This window comes from Strix aluco, chromosome 13, assembly GCF_031877795.1.
Source record: "Strix aluco isolate bStrAlu1 chromosome 13, bStrAlu1.hap1, whole genome shotgun sequence".
Classification (NCBI taxonomy): domain Eukaryota; kingdom Metazoa; phylum Chordata; class Aves; order Strigiformes; family Strigidae; genus Strix; species Strix aluco.
In genome coordinates, this window is record NC_133943.1 from 16931385 (window position 1) to 16948353 (window position 16969).

General features: G+C 39.9%; 1 protein-coding gene across 2 annotated transcripts in view; it reads right to left on the minus strand.

The window, feature by feature from the left end:
* SLIT3 (slit guidance ligand 3) overlaps positions 1-16969 on the minus strand; it is a 528498-nt gene that overhangs the window by 41395 nt on the left and 470134 nt on the right. For both annotated transcript variants that reach the window (XM_074838539.1, XM_074838540.1), the window contains exons 28-29: positions 13908-14047; positions 765-858 (exon numbers count right to left, since the gene is read on the minus strand). In XM_074838539.1, coding sequence (XP_074694640.1) covers positions 765-858; positions 13908-14047 — 234 coding nt within the window. The remainder of the gene's footprint in view (positions 1-764; positions 859-13907; positions 14048-16969) is intronic.

Below are 16969 nucleotides of genomic sequence, written 5' to 3' on the forward strand. Positions count from 1 at the left end.
ACAGTCAGTGTCACTCCCAATACGCAAATGCAAACACAGACTTCACAAATTCTAACAAGAGCTGAGCGAGGCTCGCCTCTGTAGCCAACGAAAGGTGGTGGCTCCCGAGTGAGAGCCATCCAGTTCAGCTGTTTCTGCTGCTGCCCAAGGTGAGGAAGTGTGGGGAGAGAAGCCCCACTGCAGTCAAGGCCAGTCTTTGCCAGTGCACCCCAAGAGTGCCAGCCATCCTGGAGGAGAACAGCTAAAGTGGGAATACAACAGAAAACTCCTGACCTGCAGCTTTATGCTCTGGCCACAAGTTTATCTTTCCCTTCTCAGTAGTCAGAATGGGGACTGGATTTTAAACAGAGCCAGCATGGGCTGAGGAGAGCTGAGTTACATCTGTTAAGGCTCCTGTTATGCTGCTTGGATTGATGGATGCCCTAAGGAACACATAAGGAAACTGTCCTTAGTTTCTGATGAGGGATAAAATACTTTGCAGTAACTGTTCCAGAAGTACTCCTTTTGCCATGCTCTATTCCAGAATTATTTCTCTGCTCTGGGGGTACGTCCATTATTTTCAAGGAAACCACAGAAAGCAAGAAAAGTATGTATGCTTGTATTAAAATTAAAATGTGACATGGTCTGAAGTATATATAGTCTCATGCTATTTGCATTAATTTTGATGGTTTTTACCCCAAACTCACTGCTAGTTCAACCCTAGTCAATCCAATGGATTTATCTGCCCAGTGTGTGGAGACCAGCACACACACACACATGCTTACCTGGTTCCTTTGTCAAGGGGAAGACATTTGGACTCATGTTGGCATGGATTTAGATCAGGAACACAATGGTTAATCACCTCATCACACAGTTCACCTGAGGCAAAAGAAAAGCAATAAAGCTATAACACAACTTGGACAATCCTGAAGCAGCTCCATGTTCAGGGATGGCAAATCTCTCTAAATGGAGACAGCTCAGTAGTTCAGCAGGAAGTGACAATATTGCTTATGAGGGCACGTGAGACTTCATTAAATTGGGCTCCTTTGACCTATAGTGACTGTACTGTTTCTATCACATGAATTTGAAAGGCTGGTATAAAAAGTACTGACATATAAACTCCCCTTGGAGACAGACTAAGGATCAAATGGGCAGTTCCTGACCCAGAACCTCTTATATCAAAGCAAGAAAGTGACACAAAAGTGAAGTTGCTTATTAGACTAACATTTTCACACTGAAACGTATTTTAGCCATAGTTAATACTCTGCCAAAGAAGCTGATTGGACATAATTCTGGAAAAGAACAACAACCCACAACTCCCCCCCCCCCCCCAAAATCTCTGCGACTCTCAATAATAGGAACCAGCTTTAGGACTGCATGCAATTATAAACCAGTCACTATTTATAAGAAAAGTACTAGCTCTATTGTGCTCACAGGAGATGATGTCTTTTCAGAAAAAAATCCATCATATGTAAGCTCAGCTCAGCTGTTTTTAGGTATGGTGTGTTACATGCCATGCACCTCTCTGGATTTGTATAAATTTTAATAATTAATAGTTCTAGAATGTTCAAACCCAGATAGTTTATTTAAATACCACCCTTCTCTGAGTCCTAAATTATTAGGTCACACTTCAGTACCCCAGGTTTTGAGATCCAGCCAAAGACCACAGAAATCTTTGCTTTCCCAAGAAACCAACAGAAACCTACCCCACACCTCCCAAAGCCTTGCAGGAAAAGCAAAGGTCAGTTACTCTCAACACAGAAACCCCCAAAAGCTACAGTCCCAAAGTCCCCTATGCAGCTATATCAGAAGACCACATCTGCAGGGTTTCAAAGTTATGCATATTTTGTGTGCCTATACATGATACATACCATCACATGAGCAGCAAGCCATGTGGATATTGTGGGAAAAAGGATAACGTGGGAGGCACTGGTGGGCTGGCAGTGTTTCTTTGCTGCAGTATTTTCATGAAGCTGCAGCTCCACCTGTCTTGGGAAAAACTCCATTTTCAAAAATACGTACATTGCTAACTCTAGTGGTTACGGAGAAACACTTGAAAACACCAGCCAAGCAAACCACAAAGACCAAAATTCAGATGGAAAATGCAAATCAGAACAGTCCGTCTTTTATCAGTCTTGTGATCAGGCAGGGATGACTGAGAGCACAATTTTGAGGATGACTCTAGTGGTGACAGGTACAGTTTGTTAACACTCCCCGCTCACTCCTTCAGGTTACTTCTCCCACATCTCCAGCCTCCCTACAGTAGAAGCTACTTAGCTCTTTATTTGACTCTTCATATTTCAAACATGGAACATCTTATATATATCTGCTTTTTAGAGTTGTCAAGCATAAGTGAGCAAGTGGAGGAAAAATACAGCCCTGGAGGCATGAGAGAGGGCACTACCAGCATAAACCCTGTACTCAGGTGCCACAGATAGCCTCATGACTTTTAGTGGGCTGGGTTTGGCAATACCAGAGAAGTCTGGCAGGCAATCTGCAGTGGACAGTTTATTGTTCATAGTATCAGTTATAAGACAACCAATTCCATCTGGAGCCAAGGAATCCCAGGAAGCCACCGCTATTAAATACTACCAAGTCTTTTTACCACCCTGGACGAATCTTGGGCAAATGTAATGACTGTATCCAGCTCAGGAAGGGTGACATGCCAATGAAACTGAACGCTGCAAATCCATGGGAGCCAGGGAAACAGATCATTCACTGGACTTGAGGTTTGCTGTTGTACTCCTCAAAGCAACTAGAGACTTTCAAGTCTTACAAGTACGAACACAGCTGTCATTGGGGACAGCTATTAACACATTTTTGAGGTGGCAGAGCTGGAGATAGGTCTGCTTATTAAGCAATCCCCAAATCCACAGTCCATCCACCCTCCCAAATACTAACAAGCAAAGCAACTCCCTCAGCCTTTGGGCAGACATAAAGATGAGCAGGTCAGAACTTGCTACAATGCCTGGATAACTAACTGCCAGCTCATCGTCTTGGTATTCCTCACGTCCCTTGTGTGCTACAAATCTTATATGGAAATATGAAAAAAAAGTAACTAGTGACATTAAAAGAACTCAATGATCTAAAGCTGGAAATATTTTTGGAAGACCATTTAATAACTGAACAGTGTGGATAGATGCCTTCAGCTATCCTTTCACTAAAAATGGTCAATACATACTTTTGAAGTTTCTATTTCTTTTTTTTTTTTTGGTTTTGTTTTGGAGAAAAGGAAATGGGCTTCAAAAAAATAAGAACAGTTTCATAAACTCTCAAAGGAAATCATAAGTCTTCTTAAAGTATTCTTCTCAACAGTCTTGACAAGTGCTTAGAGATCCAGTAAAAATCTCCCCAAATGTCAAATATTATGACTCACTGTGTCATTCTGAAGGCACCACTATCAAAATGTAAGAGAATTCTAGGCTAGGTACCAAACATAGCATCCAAAAAAATTTATCATTTTTCATGCAAAACTTGGAACATTTAAGGATCCTTCCTGTTATTTTCCCCATCTATCACTCATTAGGAAGCTCACTTGGGAATGCCTTGCAACTAGAGCAGCCTCATCTCAGGAAGAAAATTCTTCTTGATACATTATTTCAGGCTCCACCAATGTTCACTAGATGTTGCAGAAAGCATGCCAGGGAAATAAAACACGTTCTGACAAGCAAAACCCAAGGCACCAGCTACACAAAGACTTTCTCATATTTTATTCACTCGGAAAATATCTGGGCCAAAATATCTGCCCTCAGACCTGAGAGTGCAATACTCATTGACCACTTTAATGTCAGTATCAGAGGAAAAATCTGATCCTCTTTTTCTGGAGTGACACAGGGCTGCTTCTCTGTGCAGCAATTAAACGTCTAGTCCAAATTTCTCATTGGATAGCTATGTGAACCTATAACCAAACTGGACATTAATCTTAGGCCAACTTCTTCTAGCAGCACTGATTCTCTTTGTGGAACATATTTGATCATGCTAAAACAACAGAAAACTTCAGTGCAATGCTTTTCCAAACATAGAAAAGAATCCAACCTCCCCATTTTCCTCTCTCCTATATATTCTCAAATCAGAGCTCCAATTTGGGTACACAGGGTTTCTAAAACACAGGAAAAGAACAATTATATTTCTTTTCTGATCAGTTAAGTATTTTTTTATCCCAAATAATGTTTTTTGTTTCATCAAGTCACACTTACTCTCTTTTATCAAAGCCAAAGAGAATAGACCAACATGCAATGCACCCCAATGAAGAACAGGTTAAGACTATGTCAGATTTACAGAGGAAAACCACTTATGCCAATCAGATTTTACTTTTCACAGTAGCTGGAGGTATTAGGTCAATAATGTTCTGTGGTCTGCAGAACTGAGGTATGATATAAAGGGGGCACCTTTATAAAGACAGGCACATGCTCAGCTGTGTGGGCACTGCATTTCAAACTTCTTAAGGCCAGTGGTAATGCGCTGGTAATTAGTGCTTGTTTAGGAGAAGGAAGCATTAGACAGATGAAGGAAGCAGTCTGATCTGCCACAAAAAATGCAACTTTCAGATTAGAACCAAGTTGTACTGACAGGTGGATCTTTCATTGCTTCTGTCTCATGCATTTAAAAAAAAAAAAGAAGAAAAAAAAAATCCTCAAACAACAGAAAATGTATTCTGGCCCTTTGAAACTTTGTAGCCCTTCACCAACATTTCTTGTTGTTTTAAAAAAAACCCACAGCAAAACATTTTTTTTGTTTCATGCAACATTTTGCTGGTCTTATTTTTTTAGCAAAATCCTTAATTTCATGGGGCTTTCCACATTCACTGTTCACAGGGCTCACTGCTTATGAAGAGCTGCCAAGAAACATGCTTAGGCTTTTCTGTAGCCTTCCACACGTCTCAGAATGAAGCCAAAACAACAATAGAGTAATAAAGATGACTTTTACACACAGTTTAATAATCATCTTTCTTTTTTCCGTTCTGTGCTGTCATGAGAGCTATTTATTTCATGCCACATTAGACTTTTAAAACCAGGATCCAAGTTACACTATTTCTCCTTAATCGGTAAAAGGGAGATTGGATGCACGGTATTTTACGTATTTATCTGTAAGTGAAATGCAGTTCTGAAAAGACAATCTAGACGGCCAATTTGCAACCAATGTGTTTGATGATTTTGCTTTTGTTTCATAGGTCAGTTGGGTGATACTTTGTTCTCTCATTCAGAATATTCATGAAATAATTGATAAAGCAACATAGAAAATATTCTCGTCCTATATGTGAGAGAAGCTTTTGTAGGGCCTGGAAGACTAAAAGCAAAAATGCTGTCAAGAATGTCACAGTATTACTTGAGAGAAGGAAAGTGCTTACAGTGAAGAACAGATGAAGAAAGCCTGGCCTTCATCCCCAGAGAAAACTTTTACAGGCTACACAGGGAGAAGGTATGTATTTGAGTGGTTAAATTGTATGTTGCAATTCTCTGAACTTTGGCAGGTAAGTCAGAATGGGAACTCTTGTCTTTACTGCTAATAAAAAATAGTATACTGTTTTTCTCATAAGAGATTACTCATTTTATATCTAATAACTTGTATCAGAAGAAATGTTTTTTGTATTTTGTTTTCCCCTTCTTTCTTTTCAGTTATTAAAAAGAAGTCAGTGCCAATTGGAAATTTCAAGAGAACAGAGAACCTAAAATTGGTTGGGTAGAACAGACATACGATGTTCCTCCAAGAAAATAATTTAGTTAGGAATGTTGTTGATGTTTGATGAAAAAGATTGAGGCTCATCTTAGAAAATGCATTTTTTACTTCCAAACTGCTTCAACTTGTGGTGAAGAGGAACTCTGTGAAAATCCTTCAGTAGCAAATGCACTTGGCTGCCATGTTAGATACCAAGACATAAGTTATCTGAAAGGCATTGTAGCAGAATTCTCTTTCTGCATTATTAATGAAGTTTGCTCTTGCTTGATGAACACTGCCCACAATACTTAGTAGGCAAAGAACTAAAAGTTATTTTATGAATTTTATTCTGTGTTAATGCTTTAAAAACTTATAGCTGAGTTTTCACATATTAGGTTTTGGCCTATTAAGTGGGAACCTGAAGTTAGACTCCACATTGAGATTCCCGGAGTGGCTTGTTTTTCAGAATTAAGGAGCAATTATCTCTATAATCTTGAGGTTAAACAAAGGAATAACTGATTAAACAACAAGATCCGGGTAGAGAAATGAGGATCATTTCACTGTTTCTGAATCTTGAAGAAGGAATGTGTTCCAGTTCTATGCACTACCAAAGTACAAAAAATCATATTCAACATCACAAATGCCACAACAACACAGTATATGAAAAATTAACTAAACCAGACAACGTGCAGTGCTCTTACAAGGTGGTAACCTGCATATAGCATTATCCCTCAGAACCACTGTGTCTGGAATAGATCCTGATTTTGCTGGACCCCCTATGTTTCTGAGCTGTATTACTTCATATGGATGTTTTCCAGTTATGTGGTTTGTCTGGAATCTATTAGTGATCAGTTCAGTTATTCACACAATCCAGTGCACCCAGTCACATCTGAGACGCCATACATTTTCTGACATGTCCTTTCAGGGCTGGCAGATGGGACATGGACACACTGTAGACTCATGCCAGTCTGAATGGGGGGAAGGGGAATGGGGGGTTGCAGTCTGTTCATAATGCTTCGTCTCTGCTCCTCCTTCCTCCTCATGCTGTTCCCTGCTCCATCATGGGCTCCTTCCCATGGGATACAATCCTTCATGAACTTCTCCAACATTGGTCCTTCCCATGGGCTGCAGTTCTTCAAAAACTACTCCAGCACACATCCTTTCCATGGGATACAGCTCTTCAGGAACAGACTGAAGGGACACAGCTCCTGCCAGAAAACCTGCTCCTACATGGGCTCTTCTCCATGGGCTGCAGCTCCTGCCAGGGGCCTGATCCTTGCATGGGCTCTCCATAGGCTGCAGCTTCTTGCAGGGCATATCCACCTGCTCCAGCATGTGGTCCTCCACAGGCTGCAGCGTGGATATCTGCTCTGACATGGCCCTTCAGGGGCTGCAGGGGGACAGCCTACTTCACTGTGGTCTTCTCCATGCGCTGCAGGGGAATTTCTGCTCCAGCACCTGGAGTACCTCTTCCCTTTTCTTCTTCACTTCACTTGGCATTTGCATACTTGCTTCTCTCACATTTTTTCATCAGCATTGCTGGTGGGCTCAGCTTTGGGCAGTGGCAGGTCTGACAAGGGAGCAGCTCCTGATCTCTTTGCACAGAAGCCACTCCGACAGCCCCCCTCCTCCCCTGCTACCCAAACCTTGCCATGTAAACCAATACAGTCTTTGAACCAATAGAGGTCTTTGAAGAATACTTGATATAGAGAAAGATTTACTTATTTCCTACTGGCAGCTCTAACATGGCCATAGCTGTGGTGTCAGAGTGCTGAATACACTGAGTGTCCATAGGTGGACTCTGCTCCTCCCAGCTTTATTAACTGCAGTATGCACCACTGGCCTGTCAGCAGGTAAGTAATGGGCTTGTGGTTAACTACTAATCCTTTGATGTGTTTCTTCACAGATTAGATTTAATGAATCATGAATCCCCTCTGTGGATGATATTCACTCCACCCATCCTTTAAGACAGTAGTAGCTGAGATTACATTCTCTTAGAGATATACTGTTGTGGTCCTGATGAACAAAGAGAAATTCTCCAGTATATCTGGTTCCCCAAACATGACATTATGTTTTACAAATGGGAATCTGACCAGAAGAAATCCTGGAGCTGAGAGCTGCAACATGACAGGACACTCATTCTGAGAGTAAAGACAGGCTGCAGCACTGCCAGTTCCTGTGCCATTTCCTTCTTCAGTCCCAGTACAATGAGATAAGAGTCTAACCTGATAGCGATGACATGTGGTTCTCTCAATAAAACAGGGCTGGTGGGCTTAGGCTTTTGAACAAAGCTAAAAACTTCCAATTCTTCCAGCACTTCTCATTCATAGTTGTACAAGTGGGAAACATGGGTGCCTTTTATTTTTTGCACCGAAAGCAAACACACTTCACATTTGCGAGGTAACTACAACTGAGAAACTTTCATGTAAGGCAGAACTCCTTCAAATAAAAGAAAGAAACTACACCAAACTTTGTCCACAATTTACTCTGTTTGTCTCAAGGAAATTACAGCTAAAGTTCCAAAGTTTTAAAAGAGGCTTGTTTAAGTAGTTGTTTAAGCCTTCGGTGTTTATTAGACAGTCCAGATCCTCATGGAACCACAAGGCTGAATCACGCTACCTTAAAACTTCCTGTTCCTATATCAAACACGTAGTTAAAAACTTGCAAGGGGGAAAAAACAACCTATAGTACAATGATCCACTTCAGCTTCATTCAGCTGTCACTAGTGCCCATCTTAGGGATTGTTGCAAATCTGCCTCACAATGGTTAGCGATGGGAAATGGGCTGGAGAGCTTCAGCAAGAAGTGTCAGCCACAAGCCACCACACAACTTCTTTCTTCCAGAGTTGTTTGGCTTGACTAAGTGCTTGGCTTCAGCCATGAGACATTACCACAATCAGATATGCCAGAAAAAGGGACCATAATCACTAACAGTGAACAGTGTTCCATCTAAAAGTAGCATAACTGCAAAAATCTCAGATACCATCTACCGCAGGACACCACAAGGTCCCCTAAGGTAAAATAGATCTTAGCTTTCTCTTCCAAACACATAAAACCAGAAATAGTTTCTAGCTTTTTTTTTGAGAGATAGTTTTTTTCTTTGATACAAACTGCTTGCAGCTTTTTCCCAGGGAAACAAACTATTTTAAAACACTTGCTCCCCCCTCTCCCCACCATGGGATGCCATGTATTTTAGCAAAGACCTATTTTCAGTAGCAGAAGCCACTATTTTTTTTTTTTTTTAGGTTTCAGAACAAAGTGGTGTGGCTATTTGTTGAGGTTTTTTAGGATCCTTAGCAAAAACTGAAACGTTTCCTGATTTTTTTTGTGTGTAAGCACTACATATTTCTGCTTCTGGCTAAAATCAAACAGATAGGAGGAAGAAAAAGTCACGGCAAACAAAGAAACAAAAATAAAATAGCAAGTAAAGAATAAAACCATTCAAAGTACACAGTACATGTTTGGTACAGCCCATTTGGTCCTTTACATAGTTTGGACACCTCTTCAAGTGAAAGCACAGAGGATAGTGAGACTGAGGAGAGGATCTCTTTTTGAAGGTATAACATTTTATATCTGAATCTAGAACTATAAGCAAAACAGGGATGGCTCTCAAGAGGGTCTATCACAGTAGGGAACAGAAAAAAGGAATGGAAGGGAAAAATTGTATGAATTTTGTCCTACATTTCTAAACCATAAAGCTAGGGAAACAGCAGAATGTTTATATCGATAGCTGATAATAAGTCATGTTAAAGCCAAAAAGACAAAAATTAGAGAAACACAAAAAGGAAAAGAATTGCGGTAACTGATCTAATTCATAGCTTCCCTCTTCAATGTTCCTATATATGTTTCTTTCTGAAGAGGAGGAAAACCTACAAAACTGTAAGGAGGAGGTGTAATCCATCAAGGGGTTCGACCAGGTTGTAAACCAGCCCACAAACTGCTCAGGCTTTAGAGCTGGATGGACTTTGGGTACACGATTATCCTGGAGGAAATACATGGTTATAATGTAGCTTCAGGATTAAACTAACCAGTTGTGGAGAGGAAAAAAATGACATCCACTGACAGTAAAAGCCATCAGGACTCTGCTATGCAGCGTATTGGTTTGGTTATGTAAATACAGGCACAAACACTGAAAACATTGACTTCAAGAATGGTGAGGAAACCTGGTGGTGCAGGTAAGAGCTTGAATCTTTTTTATGGCAATCAGCTATCTGGCTACCCTCCCTCAGAGTTTTGTCTTCTTTAACTTATGTTTACCTGTTTCATTGAATCCATTTGTATTTGCACATTGCTTTAAAGTTATTAGATGGAAAGAAACTAGGAAGGAGGTTATTGTGTGAGTGTGGGTTGTTTTATAGTGTGGGTCTTTTTTTTTTTTTAAATGAAAGTGAAATGGGGCTGGAGTGTGGGAAATTCCTTCCCTCAGCACTCACTTAACAAATTGGCCATTTTTCATCTACTTTGAGTGGGGGAAAAGACTGTCAAAGAATTTGAAAGGAAAACACTGCAAAAAGTTATTAATTGAAGGAAGATATTTGGCCTTCATTATTCCAACCAATGAAAGCAAAATTTATGCACTGTTATTTGGGATATTGTTTCCTAAAAAGGTTATAACAATTACAACTAGACAGACAGAAGATAAAGCAGGAAAATACTAAGGTATGGAAAACACCAAACCCGGGATACTGCAACTCTGTCAATAGTCAACATTTCCAACACATACATTTTTAATTTGCATTTCATTTAGGAACATAAGATTTACTATCATGATTTAACCATTAGTCAATTAAACCAAGGGGGATCCTAAATATTTCTTACAGCACAACACACATACACGCTCTTGGATCTTCTTCCTCCCTGTATTCAGACTATTCTTTGTATTACGACATCCATTTATTTCATGCATGCAGTGTTTACTGCAATATCATTGCAGTCTCACCAGTATTATGGCATCCAAGACCACAAGAGTGATGAGGGATTCAGTCTACCTACTTCACAGTGCTACCAGAGCCTGTCTGCCTCTACAGTCGAGAAAAGAAGGAATCTACAATAGCTGAGCTGGGCATCTATAACCAACGGCCTGAATATTACTCAAAACATCACAGATGATCAGTACAGAAACATCTAGTCTGACCTCCAGTGTAACATAGGCCACTCTTGAATTAATTTGTTTTAACTACAGGATCTGCTGAGAAATCCAGCTCATATCTAGAACCAACAACTCTTGTATAATTACATTGACAAAAATGTATAGTCTGGATTTGTTCAGCCACAAAGGCCAGCTGATGAAACTTTTAAAGAAATTTTTATTCTTCATACAAGTGTTTGTGTGAAAAAAAAAGAAAAAAAAAAAGAAGCAGCTTGCTCTGTCTGCCTACTCTGTTAAGCCAAATAGGATTTTTCTTGAGATCTTCAAGACCTATTCTCAATCCCCCAATGTTTTTTTATGTTTCACCTCTAATCCTCTTTCTCATCTCTCAACTTGCTCGCTCCTTGAATTCTGATCAACAGAAGTAAGTATAATATTTGGGCACAACACAAAGACATTATTACCTACATTTTCTGTCCTACTTGATACACCCTGCCTATGGGTATCACTGCCCTTTTAGGCAAAGTACTACACTGAGAGCAACTTGTCCCCCAGACTACTTCACAGAAAAACTGCTTCCTTGGAAAGTACCCTTTGTCATCTTTGTTCATATAAATATAGATGAAACCCATACACGTGGCAACTCTGAAGCACACAGTTTGCTAAGACAATGTTTAGCACAGTCAGCACCTGAGAGGAAGGCAGGTACATCAATGCACAATTCTGAGCACAGGAATAAGTATTCCTGACTCCTCCAGTGACCCGCTTTCCCTCTGAAATGTTAGCATTCACTATTCTTAGCATCTTCAACATAATATTAAAGTCATCTGCACCTTCTTTTTTTTTCTTTTTTTTTTTCTAATAGATACTGCCATAGTAGCTTCAGCTATTACTTCAGTTTAAAAAGGTTTATTTAAAGAGAACATACACTGGATGTCACAGGAGACTTTAGTCAAACTCTTTGGTCAATAGATCCCTCTCTTTTCAGGTCAGGCACACAAACCCTTTTGAAGTGCTTCTCCATGACTTGCCTATGTGCTTCCATGGCATTTCCTTAGCTGCTGTTCATTCAATCAAGCAACTTCAGATGATGTCCAGTTTCTTGTGTCTGGATTCAACTCTTAGAGAACCCTCAAAACCATGCCTCAGATTTGCTTGGCTTGTATGTAACCTCTGTTTGGCTGATGGCTTCAACTCTTCCAGCCATTTTATGCTGTTCCCTGCTTTTCTGCTCTGAGGGATATTTCTGCCCAGCCAGTGCACTGCAGTGAGTCCTTCCAGGTGACTGGTCAGGTTTGATGAAATATCCTCCTCCAAAACAGAGGCAAAGCAGGTTAAGGCAATTCTTTTATCGCAGTGCACTAAAATCTTCCTATTTTTAAGCAACATGAACTATTATAACCCTTCAGATTTCTCATTTAAGCAACACCCCTATTTTCGCAACCTTTTTCACTTATGATTCATATTATATTTTCCAGAAATATTTCCTGCTCTTCTTCAAAAATTCAGTTTATTTCAACTGTAGTCAAAGCTATTGCCTGCATTATGACAGCAAATGTTTATTGTGTGTTTCCCACATTGCAAGACTGGGGTCTAGTATTTGACAAACTCCTGCTAATAAGTATAAGCACAGCACAAGCAATATTCAGGTTTAAAAAAAAATAAAAAAAGCTGGAAGTTGATTAAAAATATTTCAAAACTGATTCTGAAGTATCATACGAGCTCTCTGGCCCCTATCATTTGAGAAGAAATCCCAATCTAGTTTTTCCTACCTTTTTTGTCTGAAAAAAAAAAAAATCTGCAACATGCCCATGAAAAGGAAAGTGCATTTGCATATATACTGGACTCAGTTCCTTACTAGATATGTCTTTTCTTGGTTGGGCAAATATATTTCCTCTTGTAAATGTAAAGACTCTGCCTCCTTGTATAGAGTTTTGTTTGAAACCACCCAAGAATAGCTCACATAAATAGTGCACAAGTAAGCACAAAGGGCTCAACATCCTATAAGCAAAACTCTTTGCTGAAGTGAAGTTTTTCAGTTTTTGGCAGAAAGATCATTTTAGAACTCCAATAAATGTACATTCAAGTCATAACGCTTTTCTTAGCTAAAGATTTACATGGGCCTCCTTTGTATCAGCCACAAAAGTATTTTAAGAGTTTGGAAATTCTAGAAGCTTTCCTCCTGCCTTACTCAGCCACTCAAGCTTGATCCTCATTAAATCCCCTGACATGTAATATATTCCAGTGTACAAGAAGCCCTTCATTACTTCTCCATGCTTAGAAGGTAATAAACCCATTTCAAAGGATGGAAGTAGGAACTATTGCAGGTGTTTCCTTACCACTCCATGCTGAGCCAGGAAGGCCACGCTAACACAGTTTGAATGAGTCAACGGTATGCTCCAGTAATGACTTGAGAAAAAGCATTTTTAGATCCCAGTTAGGAGGGTTTCTGCTCTTGCATAAGGTTGAGGAAGGAATTTATCTGAAATGCAGGATGGGTGCTGGAGATACTAATTCCATTTCTAACTCAGACCAACTTCTGTCACCATGGACTTAGCAGGTGACTGCACATCTGCTGAGCTGGGCTAACTGCCACGGCTGCACACTGAAGACTACAACTAAGCCTACAGTTTCTTACAGAGCCTTTGCTTCTCCACTTGTGAAATGGAGATAATGAATTTAAACAGCACATTGTAAGGCTCATTTTATCTAATAAATGCAGACCTCTGAGATCTCCGGTGAAAGCCATGCCCCAAAAGCTATTTTCCTACCATCATTTAAACAGGAACTATTTTTATTTTCCAAGATTCAGAACAGATGTATATCAGACCCAGCTCAGTACTGGGAATATTTCTGAAATACATTTAGAGAATGTGCGTGCAGAAGTACAGATTTCTCTGACACCTTAAACTTCACTATTTTTAAATGCATTTTACAATGAGGCATCAGCATTTTGACTCATAAAAGTGGCCATGTTTGTGAGCACATGTACTGCAATATTGGTAGAACTAAACATCTTTCCAGTAAGACATCCAGGTTGCTTTAAAATGGGACTAGATTCTTGGTTAATTATACACTCATGGACAAAGTAAACGTGTGTTTGGACCCTTCCCTTGGACCCTTCCCTTCAGGCACTGAAGGGACTCCTCATGGATTCCTGTTCTTTAGTTGTGGCCCTTTCTTACCTGTGTAATTAGGAGGGCAGAGACAGACATAGTTGTTGATCCCATCCACACATGTAGAGTTATTCTCACAGTCATTATCTTCGCAGTCATCTGGGTTTATTTCACACCTCTCCCCCTCATACCCAAGGAGACAAGAACAGCTTGGGAGAAAGAAAAAAAATTAATAAAAGTTAGCATGGATCTGAAGGGGCAGGAGGTTTGATCTATAAAACTGAAATTAAAACATATAAAAGTGAGTTGCTGGAGCCAAATTCACTGCTGCTGTGAAGGACAGAGCACTTTAACCCTATGTGTTTGGTGAAGGATGCAGTCTGATGGTTCATGGGGTCATGTAATTATTTACATGAGACATAAAAGCATCAGCAGGAGACAGCCTCTGTCGTGGTTCCCTTTGCTTTCTTTGTTGATAAACCTAGCCCTGAATTGAAGTAAGCAACTCCAGGGCAGGAGAGTAAGCACTCATCACAATATTTGAATCCTTGGCTTCTCTGTTAATGATTTTGTGAGTATGTAGATACTTGCCTACTGAGTACTGCACAATCATAGGGCAACTTGGCAACTTTTAGATAGCCCACTCTCTTTAAAGAACAATGGCTTGAATTGAGTTTACAGACATGAACATTTTCTTCTCATTACCACTTTGTCACTTGTCCAAACAAGAAATGTTTGGGAATGATTGCTTTTACAAGTGCAGTAAGGTTTCAGTACTTCCGCAGCTTGTCCAACATCTATTTGTAGAAGAACTGATGATGTCTAGATAATTCAACAAAAACACAAACAATGGCAGAGATAGTAATGGTTCTGTGAGGATGTGGACACTACTGAAGAATAATTGCACTAAATATTTTATCTCACAAGATATATGGTCTCTAGAGGGAGTGTAAGTGGTTGAAGAACGACTTTAACTTTTTTTCAATCTCTGTCTTCTCTCTAGATCTAGAAGTTATGGTTGCTAAGAGAACCTTTATATTTTAAACTAGCTATAAGTGATGAAGAGGTGGAGGCCACAGCTTCCTAAAAGAGAGTCTAAAAACATGTGTTAAGTGCTCCACTCATGTCAGCGGCTTCTAAGAAGCCAGCAATGATATTTGAAGTGTCAGTGTTGCTGTTCACTAGTCACAGAAAGTGTGTGTGGAAGGGAAGGCTTGTTTCGAGTCCCAGTCCAAACTGCACATTCACTTAGCTGTTCATGTCCTTTCCCATGCAAGTTCTGGTTGCAGAAAAGGAACTGAACAAATGTAAAGCACTACTGACTGATGAGGATGAAAACCAGAAACCACCAGAGCAGTCACACTAATTGCCATCCACTGCTTTCTGAAACCAGGAAAATTTCCAATGCAGAGATCATTGCAGAGTACTTTTTCCAGCTCAGTTGGACAAAGTGGACACGGGGTGGTTATCCTGCTTCATGTAGGTATTGTGGGGTTGAGCTGGGGTATGCCCTGGAGAAATAGGAGATCTTCAGAATCTGTGAAGAAAACTGCAGTGCTTTTGGGCTGGTTGCTCTCAGCATGACATTTGCTTCTCTTTCTCCTGTGTGCCACAGACGGAGCAGAGCTCAGGGACTCCCAAGGGAGGGATGGCACAGAGCTCTGCATCCACCTTAAGTAGGTCCTGGGTTGGAGCCTGAGGATAAGGTTAGATTCTTCATGACGTGTGCAAGCTCAGAAACTAAGGGATTAACAAAGAGGAAGAAAAAATGAAAGGGAACGTGTCTTGAGGCACTACAGCAGTAAGATCTTCTAGATGGGTACAGAACAGGCATATAGGTCACATGCTAACAGTCATCTTCATTCAGTTCTGCAGGGACCATTCACAGTTCATGGGAGTGAGAAAACCTTCACCATGAATAACCAAAACCAAACTGCTCAAATAAATCCAATTTAGCACACAATAAATCAATAAGAAATATTTTCTTTTCCTGTTTCAAGCTCATTATTGCTAATAAAATATGTCCTCTTGCTGACCCTGCAATGATCCAGAGGATCACAGGAGGCAGATAAGAAAGAAGAGCTGGCACACCATCCTTTGTGGCAATGCAAGTGTCGGGGAGGGGGTTAAAGACATCTAATTAAATACAGTGGCACATTCATCATGTCTCCCTTTGCGATTACAAACCCCCATTTTCAGGCGTTTATAACTCAGCCATAAAAATATGCTCCAGGCTGCAACTTGGCATCCAAGGTCTCAGTTTGGGAGCACAAATTTTTCTCTCCATTTAAAGAAAAGCAACAAGAGTGGCTTTGTGCTGTTATTTTTATGTGAATATAACACCATTTTCCTTCCACAAAAGGACTGGGACAGCTTGGATGCATGCAATTAAAAATGACATTATTAAATACTATCACAGTAATGGTTCAACTCAGTAGAGTTACCATTAGTAACAATACATATGGGATTGTTAATATACAATTGCTCAGTATTAGGACACATTCCATACTGAAGGAAATGTCAGCATAATTAATGACATTTGGCTACTGGTCCCTATGTATTATAGGGAGTCTTTATATTATTGCTTACGTATGATTCTTTATTTTGATTTGCTTTCAAATGTGCCAGATATGAGGACTGAAATTAAAAGATAAAACATACAATTTGGGACCTGGATTGAACCATATGTTGAAAGAGTTGCAGTTTGGGACTGTTTGTATGTATTTTCCCAGAAAAAGCTTAGAAGAAAAATGAAGTTTGCAGAGTGACTGGAAGGTCATCAAACTTGGTTCCAGCTGACCGAGAGAGAAAATTAATTCCAGAGACAACGATGAAAACTTTGTACTGACTAAACAGTGAAGCAGTGTGAGACAGCATTTCATTTGGACCTCAGAATGGAGCCATGCAGGAAAAAACTATTTTCTAAGACACTGTGATTGCATGAAGGTCCAAATTCCCTATTCCTCCAGTTTAGGGATTTTCTGTTAGTGTTGTGTTTTCCTAAAAATAAAGAACTAAATAAAACCCCATTATCCTCACGAAGACACAGAGGAACAGAGAACTTAATGACAACATCTTGGGGGTAAACATTTGGAGCTGAAGTATACTGGCAATTTTGTAAATTTACTCCA